Raw genomic sequence first — 12,386 nt, 5'->3', positions numbered from 1 at the left:
TTATGCAAAAGGAAATAAAAATGATCTGGTAAGCATAATTTATGTTTTCCAGCTTTAAAGGGACAGTCTAGTCAAAATTAAACTTTCAGGATTCAGTGAAATTTTACTGGGAACAATCTTTAATAGATAACTGACCTATTTGGGGGGATCTATCCACTTACCTGACAGCGTTCAATCTGAAGCGTTTAACCCCTTAATGACCACAGCACTTTTCCATTTTCTGTCCGTTTGGGACCAAGGCTATTTTTACATTTTTGCGGTGTTTGTGTTTAGTTGTAATTTTCTTCTTACTCATTTACTGTACCCACACATATTATATACCGTTTTTCTCGCCACTAAATGGACTTTCTAAAGATACCATTATTTTCATCATATCTTATAATTTACTATAAAAAAAATTATAAAATATGAGGAAAAATTGAAAAAAACACACTTTTTCTAACTTTGACCCCCAAAATCTGTTACATATCTACAACCACCGAAAACCACCCATGCTAAATAGTTTCTATATTTTGTCCTGAGTTTAGAAATACCCAATGTTTACATGTTCTTTGCAAGTTATAGGGCCATAAATACAAGTAGCACTTGAATATCCCTTGACATGTATATATTTTTTTTTAGTAGACATCCCAAAGTATTGATCTAGGCCAATTTTGGTATATTTCATACCACCATTTCACCGCCAAATGTGATCAAATACAAAAAATTGTTCACTTTTTCATAAATTTTTTCACAAACTTTCGGTTTCTCACTGAAATTATTTACAAACAACTTGTGCAATTATGGCATAAATTGTTGTAAATTCTTCTCTGGGATCCCCTTTGTTCAGAAATAGCAGACATATATGGCTTTGGCGTTGCTTTTTGGTAATTAGAAGGCCGCTAAATGCCACTGCGCACCACAAGTGTATTATGCCCAGCAGTTAAGGGGTTTTTTAGGGAGCTTGTAGGGTTAATTTTAGCTTTAGTGTAGAGATCAGCCTGCCACCTGACACATCCCACCCCCTGATCCCTCCCAAACAGCTCCCTCCCCCACCCCACAATTGTCCCCGCCATCTTAAGTACTGGCAGAAAGTCTGCCAGTACTAAAATAAAAGGGTTTTAAAAAAAAATAAAAATTTTTTTTTTAGCATATTTACATATGCTACGGTGTAGGATCCCCCCTTAGCCCCCAACCTCCCTGATTCCCCCAAAACCACTCTCTAACCCTCCCATCTGCCTTATTGGGGGCCATCTTGGGTACTGGCAGCTGTCTGCCAGTACCCAGTTTGCAAAAAAAAAGTGCTATTTTTGGTTTGTTTTTTGTTTTTTCTGTAGTGTAGCTTCCCCCCCACACAGACAAACCCCCACCACCTTGCTGATCGTTTTTTTGTTTTAAATTTTAGGCATTTATTAACATTTTTTTTATTGTAGCATTTTCTGTAGTGTAGCGGTTCCCACCCGCTCCCTCCCCGTGCACGCGCCCGCCCCCCCGTGCACACGTGCGCGCCCCCGGCCATCCCCGCCCACGATCCCGCCCCCCTCCACATCACCAGGGCCATCGATGGCCGCCTCCCGGTCCGGCTCCCACCCACCAACGCAGTGAGCCACCGATCTCCGGTGCAGAGAGGGCCACAGAGTGGCTCTCTCTGCACCGGATGGCTTACAAAGGTTATTGCAGGATGCCTCCATATCGAGGCATCACTGCAATAACCGGAAAGCAGCTGGAAGCGAGCAGGATCGCTTCCAGCTGCTTTCCACACCGAGGACGTGCAGGGTACGTCCTCAGGCGTTAACTGCCTTTTTTTTTTGAGGACGTACCCTGCACGTCCTCGGTCGTTAAGGGGTTAACGCAGCACAATATAAGTTGCGCTTCAACTCTCTTGGGTCCTTTCTTCTCCCTCCCTCATTCTTTATCTTTTGTATGATCCTCACTAATACCTCTCTATTTCCCTTTTTCTTCTCCCACCTTCTTTCCTCTCATTCTTATACCTCTGATACCTAACTCTTTGATTATCAGTTCTAGAAAATTAAAATATATATTTAAATTTATATTGAATTCATACATAGATATTTACTGACATAGACTACTGGACCTGAATATGTATACATGGACTCAATTTTATAACATTACTCTGTATAGTATTATTCCATGTATCAGATTATGATAAATGTCTCTGTATGTTTCATGCAACTTCTCAATAAAAATTAACAAAATATAAACTTTCATGATTCAGATAGTACCTGCAGTGTATCCATATCTTCCTTCACACTGATCTTTGCATTTTGAAGGTTTTTTCTTAGCTGTTCATAGTAAGCATCAGGGGTCGAAAGAAACTCAATGCCTCGAGATTTCAGAATTTTTACCTGCAAAAACAAATATATGTTTATGGTTAAAGGACCACTCAATGCAGTAGAATTACATAATTAACAAGTGCATAATAAAAAGACAATGGTTTAACATTCTATTTCTTTCTTTTCTATTACTCTTTATCTTTGTATTCAGTGAGCTTTTCTATTCTAAACAATGGATCTATACATATATACCTTTACGATAGTATTCTCTACATGTGGAGATACGTAAAATATAATTAAGAATTATACTGTAATAATTGCTATCTGTTCTGAAGATCTATTGTTATTTAATCCTATATAAGCAGAATGTCATATAAATGGATAACTTCAATAAAAATATTTCAACATAGATAAGTGATGCATTACATTTAATACATCACTTTAGCGCTACTAGTTTGTTTTTGGATGTTCATATTTGTAATTTTCTGAAGGGGTTATGTGTTAGGCAGGGATTTCATTGGTGGGTATCATGTAGAGTTGATAATTATATTTAACCCTTTAAGGACACAGCTTTCAGTTTGCTCAATTGTTTTAAGACAGAAAAATTCCATCATATGTCCTTAAGAGGTTAATTACCGGTATCTTGGTTAGGGCTCCATCTTTACCCTAACCAGTATGGGGGCCCAGGAGAGCGCAGGGAGTTTGGTCTCCTCTGGAGGCAAGGTTACCAATAAATAACTTGGAACTGCAAGTAAACTTAATATCCCTTCAAAGCTGGCCTCTTCTGAAAAAAAATCTTATCTTTGTTTTCAATTGGACAATGTCACCGCAGTGACTTACATCAATTGTTGAGGGGGAACACACAGTTCCTTAGCAATGAAGTTGGTATCACAGATCTTGAATTGGTCAGAGAACAATATATGTATAATTTCTGGGATTCACATCTCATGAGTAAACAACTAGGAAGCAGATTATCTCAGTCGACAACCTCTCCATGGGAATGGTCTCCAAATCTGGAGGCTTTCAATCAGCTTGTAGAACGATGGGGTCTCTCAGAGATAGATCTGATGGCTTTTTGTTTAAACAACAGGCTTCCTAGATACTTTGCAAGATCCAGAGATTTGCAGGCTGAGTTTGTAGATAATCTAGCAGTTACTTGGTTGTTTTGACTTGCCTACATCTTTCCTCCAACTGTCCTGCTTCCAAGAGTTAAATCAAGCATAAACTCATCAGTAATTCTGATTGCTCCAGCCTGGCTCATCAGAACTTGGTTAGCGGACCTGTTTCAGATGTGCAGCTTTCCTCCATCGTCTCTTCTACTGTGACACAACCTACTTTCTCAAGGTCCCTTTTTATCATCAAGATCTTGAGTTTGAACTTGACGGCTTGGAGATTGAATGCCTAATTTCCATCTTAATATGAGGAGAGTCCACGGCTTCATTCCTTACTTGTGGGAAATACAGAACCTGGCCACCAGGAGGAGACAAAGACACCCCAGCCAAAGGCTTAAATACCTCCCCCACTCCCCTCATCCCCAAGTCATTCTTTGCCTTTCGTCACAGGAGGATGGCAGAGAAGTGTCGGAAGATTCGGAGTAGTCTCTTATGGAGGGTAGTACTCTTCGCTATGGGACTGGAGTTTTAAGTAGTCTTGTCAGCCTCTCAGTGAGAGCATTGACGAATGTTAGGGTTTGGAGATGGAGGGAGAGTCTTTCTGCGAAACCATCCAGACTCGTATTAACAACCCCTAAGCAAACAGTGTTGACGAGTTTCACTGCCTACTTCTATCACTCAAGTCCATGTCAGGTGCAATGCTACAAGACTGTCAAACTTGAGAGGCTGTGTGTCTGTTCCATGGCGATGATTCCGGTAAGATAATTTCATTTTATCTTATATGATAACGTAAAGAAGACAGGATCACAATGTGACTCCTTTATCTGTATGGAATCAAGGGTTATTATCTCTGGAAGAGGATTATTGAACAGGGGGAATTTATACATGATTTGCTTTATTATGTTTTTTGCTGCGACATGTGTGAGATGAGGCTCTGGAAAATGTGGGAACATTAAGGTTTTAATTTTGTTTTGGATAACTGCGCAGCCTGTCAGTTTGGCGCACTTTTTCTTCCTGCATGGCACTCCATGTGACTGTGTGTGGCCTCATTAACTTCCTCTTTCCTGACTGTGTGGTTTACAGGAGACAAAGCGGTTTCTTTGTGGGGCCTGGGTCATAGGAGGTGGTGAGTGCCCCAGGCTAATGGGGGTATAAAGGTGCCATTTATTTTTTCTGTAGTCCATCGTAAAAGCGCAAGCTATGGAGAACTCTGATGCGTTAGAGGGTACTCCCTCTTTACCCAAATCTAATACCTGTTTTTATTGTGAGGAGGCTATGGTATATTTGCCTGCTCAATTATGTTCCACATGCATTGATAAAGTAGTTATATCTAAAAGAACAAGATGTTTAGTACCATTGAGCTGTCCACCTCTGAGGGGTCTCTGTCCTGCGAGGTGCTTTCCCTGCAATCATCTCCTATTCCACATGCAGCTCCCCATTGCATTACTAATCCTCCATCGGGAGGGGCCCTCTTACCGTCAGACTTTTCTGAACAGTTGCAAACGGCAGTGTCTGCGGCCTTTAGTGCTTTACCTCGCCCTGCTAAGCGCAAGAGAAAGGTTAAATACTGCTATCCTTCCCAGGGGTCATCTACCAACTTGTTGGATTTATCTGATACTAGATTATCCGCTGATAAAGATGCCTCTGATACTTAAGAGGATGCTCTTTCTGGGTCGGAATCGGCTGCCTCTAAGCCTCCGGCTGCGGACGAACCAGACTTTATATTTAGGATAGAGCACTTACACTTTCTGTTAATGGAAGTGTTGGCTACGTTAGAGGTTTCGGAACCTAAATTACCCAAGAAACCTTCTATTCCTAAACTTAATAAGGATTATGAGGACAGGGTGGTGCCACAAACTTTCCCGGTTCCCGTAAAGATGGCAAATATAATTTAGAATGAATGGGAAAGACTTAAATCCGCTTTTTCCCCTTCCTTTAAGAAGTTGTTCCCGACTCCCAATTAGAGTTGTGGGGGTCTGTCCCTAAGGTGGATGGAGCTATCGCCACGCGTGCACCACTATCCCGCTTGAAGATAGTTAATCATTTAAGGAGCCCATGGATAAGAAGCTAGAAACTCTGTTAAAAAAGATGTTTCAGCACACAGGATTTTTATTTCAGCCTGCAGTGGTGGTTGCTGCAGTGGCTGGAGCCCCTACCTATTGGTGTGACTCTCTTTCGGAGATGATCGAGGTGAAAACTCCCCTCGATGAAATCCAGGAAAGAATTAAGGCCTTGAGAGTAGCTAATTCGTTTATTTGTTATGCAAATATGCAGATTATCCGCTTGAATGCCAAGACATCAGGCTTTTCTGTTCTAGCCTGTAGGGCTCTTTGGTTGAAGTCTTGGTCTGCTGACATGACTTCAAAATCTAGACTACTTTCCCTTCCATTTAAGGGGAAGGTCCTTTTTGGTCCAGGACTGGACTCTACATATCCATGGTCACTGGGGTCAAAGGTGCCTTTTTACCGCAGGGTAAGAAGAATAAAGCTAAAGGACAGGGTCCTAATTTTCGTCCCTTTCGTTCGGATTAGTCCAAAAGCCAGCAGACTTCCGTGAAACCTGATTAGTCCAAGGGAACTCAGAAACCATCTCAATCTTGGAACAAATCCAAGCAGAACAAGAAGCCCGCCGAGAGAAAATTGTCATGAAGGGGCGGCCCCAGATCCGTCACTGGATCGTGTTGGGGACAGACTATCTCTCTTTGTGGAGGCTTGGCTGGGAGACGTGCAAGACCCTTGGGTTCTGGAGGTCATTGCCCAGGGTTACAGGATAGGTTTCAAAACTCATCCACCTAGAGGCAGATTCCTCTTATCAAACCTGTCTTCAAGGCCAGAAAAATGAGACACCTTTCTAGAGTGCATGAGGGATCTCTCCTCCCTAGGAATCATTGTGCCAGTACCTCTACCATAGAGAGATCTGGGATACTACTCAAACCTTTTTGTGGTCCCAAAGAAGGAGGGTACGTTTCGCCCGATTCTGGACCTAAAGTGCTTAAACAAGTTTTTGTCTGTGCCATCGTTCAAGATGGAGACGATAAGGTCTGTTCTCCCCTTAGTTCAAGAGGGACAGTTCATGACCACAATAGACTTGAAGGATGCTTACCTTCATGTGCCAATACACAGGGATCACTTCGAGTTCTTAAGATTCGCTTTTCTGGATCAGCACTTCCAGTTTGTAGCTCTTCCCTTTGGTCTGGCTACTGCTCCAAGAGTCTTTACGAAAGTTCTGTGGGCACTGCTCGCGGTGGCAAAATCCAGAGGTATTGCAGTAGCGCCTTATTTGGACGACATTCTGGTCCAAGCCCCGTCCTGTCGGCTGGCAGAAGACCATTCGAGAGATCTTCTTCAATCTCATGGATGGAAGATCAACTTAGGAAAGAGTTCTCTGGTTTCCAGTACCAGAGTGGAATTCCTGGGCACGATAATAGAGTCTGTATCCATGAAGATATTTCTTACAGACCAGAGACATTGCAAAATTACTTCCAGTTGTCTTGTCCTCCAGACCTCCTTAAGGCCATCTGTGGCCCGGTGTATAAAGGTGATTTGGGCTCATGGTGTCCAGCATAGATATCATTCCATGTTTGGTAGGGTTAGACTGTCTAGCTGGTGGGGAATCTAGCACACCTGAAGTAAACTTTATCCCAAAGTTTAAAGAGTTATAATTAGTTGTGGTAGGTGGCGCAAACCAAGTTGCTATTCCCAATGTGTCTTACTGTAAATATGTGTGATAATATGTGGGCTCAATATATGTTAATGTTTTGATAAGTACTATTTTATATTCTCTTATGGAAAAAATTGGATGTCGAAACTTTTTTTAAAAAAAATATATATTATACTTTATTTGATTCCGGTAAACTTACCCAATAATAGTGATGCTAAAAGTACAATTAAACAAATATTATTACAAATTCCTTCAAAGTTTAAAAAATGACACCGGTGTCTCTATGTATCTATGTATAAAATGTACGTAATATATAAAAATATATGAATATATAAAAATTAAATTAAAATAATATTGTTGAAATCTTGCAATTTATACAGTTATAGGTTTATCACAAGTTGTTATTTCTAACAAAATGTTTGTAAATACAATTTAATAGTGGATAAGACAATAGTTGCTGTATAGTTCATATAGGATACTTTGTTTCAAGTTAAGCTGTGCAATTGAAATCTTATCTTAGGTAACTATATATCAAATGTAGAGGTATGTTGGTGCGATTGTTATCACACTGTGATACAAGTATACAAATTAGTACCTTAAAGTGTATCTGTTTGATATCACTTTTGTGAGATGATGGCGGTTAAATAAACGCCGCTATGCCAATAATTTGCTGATGGCAGTTCTATATGGGCTGCTGGCGGTTAAATAAATGCCGCTTTGGTTTCCTCTTGTTAGGTGGGCTTATCTGTTTGCTGCGAGGAAATTCACTTTTATGTAAATGCTTGTGTAGTTGCCGTGGCCGCTTTGTTATCTTGTCCTTTGTCGGTCAGTGACCGATCGCGCTCTTAAGGATTTCTTGGTGGGATCTTCGTTGCGGTTAGGTGCTAACCGTTTGCTGATGTTTTTTAAGTATCTCCGGTTTTTCTATTCTGTGGTTTGTCTGTCGGTCAGTGACCGATCACGATGGTATGGTTGTTGGATGACCTCCTGATGTGGAATATTTGCGTGCCTCTCCGGTCCGTTGTTCCCAGGTTTCTTTGATGTTGGTCAGTGACCGATCTGGGTACTGAAATGTGGTTGTGGGATAAGTAGAAAGTTTGTGGGATAAGTAGAAAGTTTGTAGGATAAGTAGAAAAAGGAATTCTAGTTATCAATGTGATCTTTGCGGTTAAATATATGCCGCTAAGTAGGAACTTGAATATTTCACCAGGGTGTAGCTGGTATTCTCTTTGTCTTCTCAAATCCTTTGATACCAGAGCACACCTGCAAAGCATTTGAGAAGACCATAGAAGAGAATACCAGCTGCACCCTGGTGAAATATTCAAGTTCCTACTTAGCGGCATATATTTAACCGCAAAGATCACATTGATAACTAGAATTCCTTTTTCTACTTATCCTACAAACTTTCTACTTATCCCACAAACTTTCTACTTATCCCACAACCACATTTCAGTACTCAGATCGGTCACTGACCAACATCAAAGAAACCTGGGAACAACGGACCGGAGAGGCACGCAAATATTCCACATCAGGAGGTCATCCAACAACCATACCATCGTGATCGGTCACTGACCGACAGACAAACCACAGAATAGAAAAACCGGAGAAACTTAAAAAACATCAGCAAACGGTTAGCACCTAACCGTTAGCACCTTATCACAGTGTGATAAAAAATCGCACCAACATACCTCTACATTTGATATATAGTTACCTAAGATAAGATCTCAATTGCACAGCTTAACTTGAAACAAAGTATCCTATATGAACTATACAGCAACTATTGTCTTATCCACTATTAAATTGTATTTAAAAACATTTTGTTAGAAATTACAACTTGTGATAAACCTATAACTGTATAAATTGCAAGATTTCAACGATATTATTTTAATTTAATTTTTATATATTCATATATTTTTATATATTACGTACATTTTATACATAGATACATAGAGACACCGGTGTCATTTTTTAAACTTTGAAGGAATTTGTAATAATATTTGTTTAATTGTACTTTTAGCATCACTATTATTGGGTAAGTTTACCGGAATCAAATAAAGTATAATATATATTTTTTTTTAAAAAAGTTTCGACATCCAATTTTTTCCATAAGAGAATATAAAATAGTACTTATCAAAACATTAACATTAGACTTTCTCTCTTCGCCCAGGCTTGGGCAAGAGATGTCCAGGATCCCTGGGCATTGGAAATCATATCTCAGGGATATCTTCTGGACTTCAAAGCTTCTCCTCCACAAGGGAGATTTCATCTTTCAAGGTTATCAGCAAACCAAATAAAGAAAGAGGCGTTTCTACGCTGTGTACAAGACCTCTTACTAATGGGGGTGATCCACCCAGTTCAGCGGACGGAACACGGGCAGGGATTCTATTCAAATCTGTTTGTGGTTCCCAAGAAAGAGGGAACCTTCAGACCAATCTTGGACTTAAAAATCCTAAACAAATTCCATCATTCAAAATGGAAACTATTCGAACCATCCTACCCATGATCCAAGAGGGTCAGTACATGACCACTGTGGACTTAAAGGATGCCTACCTTCACATACCGATTCACAAGGATCATTATCGGTACCTAAGATTTGCCTTCCTAGACAGGCATTACCAGTTTGTAGCTCTTCCCTTCGGGTTAGCTACGGCTCCAAGAATCTTTACAAAAGTTTTGGGCTCACTTCTGGCGGTACTAAGACCGCGAGGCATAGCGGTGGCTCCGTACCTAGACGACATTCTGATACAAGCGTCAAGTTTTCAAACTGCCAAGTCTCATACAGAGATAGTTCTGGCATTTCTGAGGTTGCATGGGTGGAAGGTGAACGTGGAAAAGAGTTCTCTATTACCACTCACAAGGGTTCCCTTCCTAGGGACTCTTATAGATTCTGTAGAGATGAAAATTTACCTGACGGAGGCCAGGTTATCAAAACTTCTAAATGCTTGCCGTACCCTTCATTCCATTCCACACCCGTCAGTAGCTCAGTGCATGGAAGTAATCGGCTTAATGGTAGCGGCAATGGACATAGTACCATTTGCGCGACTGCATCTCAGACCGCTGCAATTGTGCATGCTAAGTCAGTGGAATGGGGATTATTCAGATTTGTCCCCTCTACTAAATATGGACCAAGAGACCAGAGATTCTCTTCTATGGTGGCTTTCTCAGCCCCACCTGTCCAAGGGAATGACCTTTTGCAGGCCAGATTGGACGATTGTAACAACAGACGCCAGCCTTCTAGCTTGGGGCGCAGTCTGGAATTCCCTGAAGGCTCAGGGATCATGGACTCAGGAGGAGAAACTCCTCCCAATAAATATTCTGGAGTTAAGAGCAATATTCAATGCTCTTCTAGCTTGGCCTCAGTTAGCAACTCTGAGGTTCATCAGATTTCAGTCGGACAACATCACGACTGTGGCTTACATCAATCATCAAGGGGGAACCAGAAGTTCCCTAGCGATGTTGGAAGTCTCAAAGATAATTCGCTGGGCAGAGTCTCACTCTTGCCACCTGTCAGCAATCTACATCCCAGGCGTGGAGAACTGGGAGGCGGATTTTCTAAGTCGCCAGACTTTTCATCCGGGGGAGTGGGAACTTCATCCGGAGGTCTTCGCTCAACTGATTCATCGTTGGGGCAAACCAGATCTGGATCTCATGGCGTCTCGCCAGAACGCCAAGCTTCCTTGCTACGGATCCAGGTCCAGGGACCCGGGAGCGGTGCTGATAGATGCTCTGACAGCCCCTTGGGTCTTCAACATGGCTTATGTGTTTCCACCATTTCCGATGCTTCCTCGACTGATTGCCAAGATCAAACAGGAGAGAGCATTGGTGATTCTGATAGCGCCTGAGTGGCCACGCAGGACCTGGTATGCAGACCTAGTGGACATGTCGTCCTGTCCACCATGGCCTCTGCCTCTGAGGCAGGACCTTCTAATTCAGGGTCCTTTCAACCATCCAAATCTAATTTCTCTGAGGCTGACTGCATGGAGATTGAACGCTTGATTCTATCAAAGCGTGGCTTCTCGGAGTCGGTTATTGATACCTTAATACAGGCTAGGAAACCTGTTACCAGAAGAATTTACCACAAGATATGGCGTAAATATTTGTATTGGTGCGAATCCAAGAGTTACTCATGGAGTAAGGTTAGGATTCCTAGGATATTGTCTTTTCTACAAGAGGGTTTAGAAAAGGGCTTATCCGCTAGTTCGTTAAAAGGACAGATTTCTGCTCTGTCTATTCTTCTACACAAGCGTCTGGCAGAAATTCCAGACATTCAGGCTTTTTGTCAGGCTTTGGCTAGGATTAAGCCTGTGTTTAAGACTGTTGCTCCGCCGTGGAGCTTAAACTTAGTTCTTAACGTCCTGCAAGGCCTTCCATTTGAACCCCTTCATTCCATTGATATTAAGCTGTTATCTTGGAAAGTTCTGTTTTTTATGGCTATTTCCTCGGCTCGAAGAGTCTCTGAGTTATCTGCCTTACATTGTGATTCTCCTTATCTGATTTTTCATTCAGACAAGGTAGTTCTGCATACTAAATCTGGGTTCTTACCTAAAGTAGTTTCTAACAGGAATATCAATCAAGAGATTGTTGTTCCATCATTGTGTCCTAACCCTTCTTCAAAGAAGGAACGACTTTTGCATAATCTGGACGTAGTCCGTGCCCTGAAGTTCTATTTGCAGGCAACTAAAGATTTTCGTCAAACTTCTTCCCTGTTTGTCGTTTACTCTGGACAGAGGAGAGGTCAAAAGGCTTCGGCTACCTCTCTCTCTTTTTGGCTTCGTAGCATAATACGTTTAGCCTATGAGACTGCTGGACAGCAGCCTCCTGAAAGAATTACAGCTCATTCTACTAGAGCTGTGGCTTCCATCTGGGCCTTTAAAAATGAGGCTTCTGTTGAACAGATTTGCAAGGCTGCGACTTGGTCTTCACTTCACACTTTTTCAAAGTTTTACAAATTTGACACTTTTGCTTCTTCGGAGGCTATTTTTGGGAGAAAGGTACTTCAGGCAGTGGTTCCTTCCGTTTAAAGTTCCTGCCTTGTCCCTCCCTTCATCCGTGTACTTTAGCTTTGGTATTAGTATCCCATAAGTAATGGATGACCCGTGGACTGACTACACTTAACAAGAGAAAACATAATTTATGCTTACCTGATAAATTTATTTCTCTTGTAGTGTAGTCAGTCCACGGCCCGCCCTGTCTTTTAAGGCAGATCTAAATTTTTAATTAAACTCCAGTCACCACTGCACCCTATGGTTTCTCCTTTCTCGTCTTGTTTCGGTCGAATGACTGGATATGACATGTGAGGGGAGGAGCTATATGGCAGCTCTGCTTGGGTGATCCTCTTGCA

At 41.5% G+C, this 12,386-nt stretch overlaps 1 protein-coding gene across 2 annotated transcripts in view; it reads right to left on the bottom strand.

The window, feature by feature from the left end:
- LOC128653202 (4-hydroxyphenylpyruvate dioxygenase) overlaps positions 1 to 12,386 on the bottom strand; it is a 156,076-nt gene that overhangs the window by 17,482 nt on the left and 126,208 nt on the right. For both annotated transcript variants that reach the window (XM_053706347.1, XM_053706349.1), the window contains one exon: positions 2,223 to 2,345. In XM_053706347.1, coding sequence (XP_053562322.1) covers positions 2,223 to 2,345 — 123 coding nt within the window. The remainder of the gene's footprint in view (positions 1 to 2,222; positions 2,346 to 12,386) is intronic.

The sequence above is a fragment of the Bombina bombina genome, chromosome 3 (genome assembly GCF_027579735.1).
Source record: "Bombina bombina isolate aBomBom1 chromosome 3, aBomBom1.pri, whole genome shotgun sequence".
Taxonomy (NCBI): Eukaryota; Metazoa; Chordata; class Amphibia; order Anura; family Bombinatoridae; genus Bombina; species Bombina bombina.
Note: the sequence above shows the minus strand (reverse complement) of the source record. Positions and strands in the feature narration are given on the sequence as shown.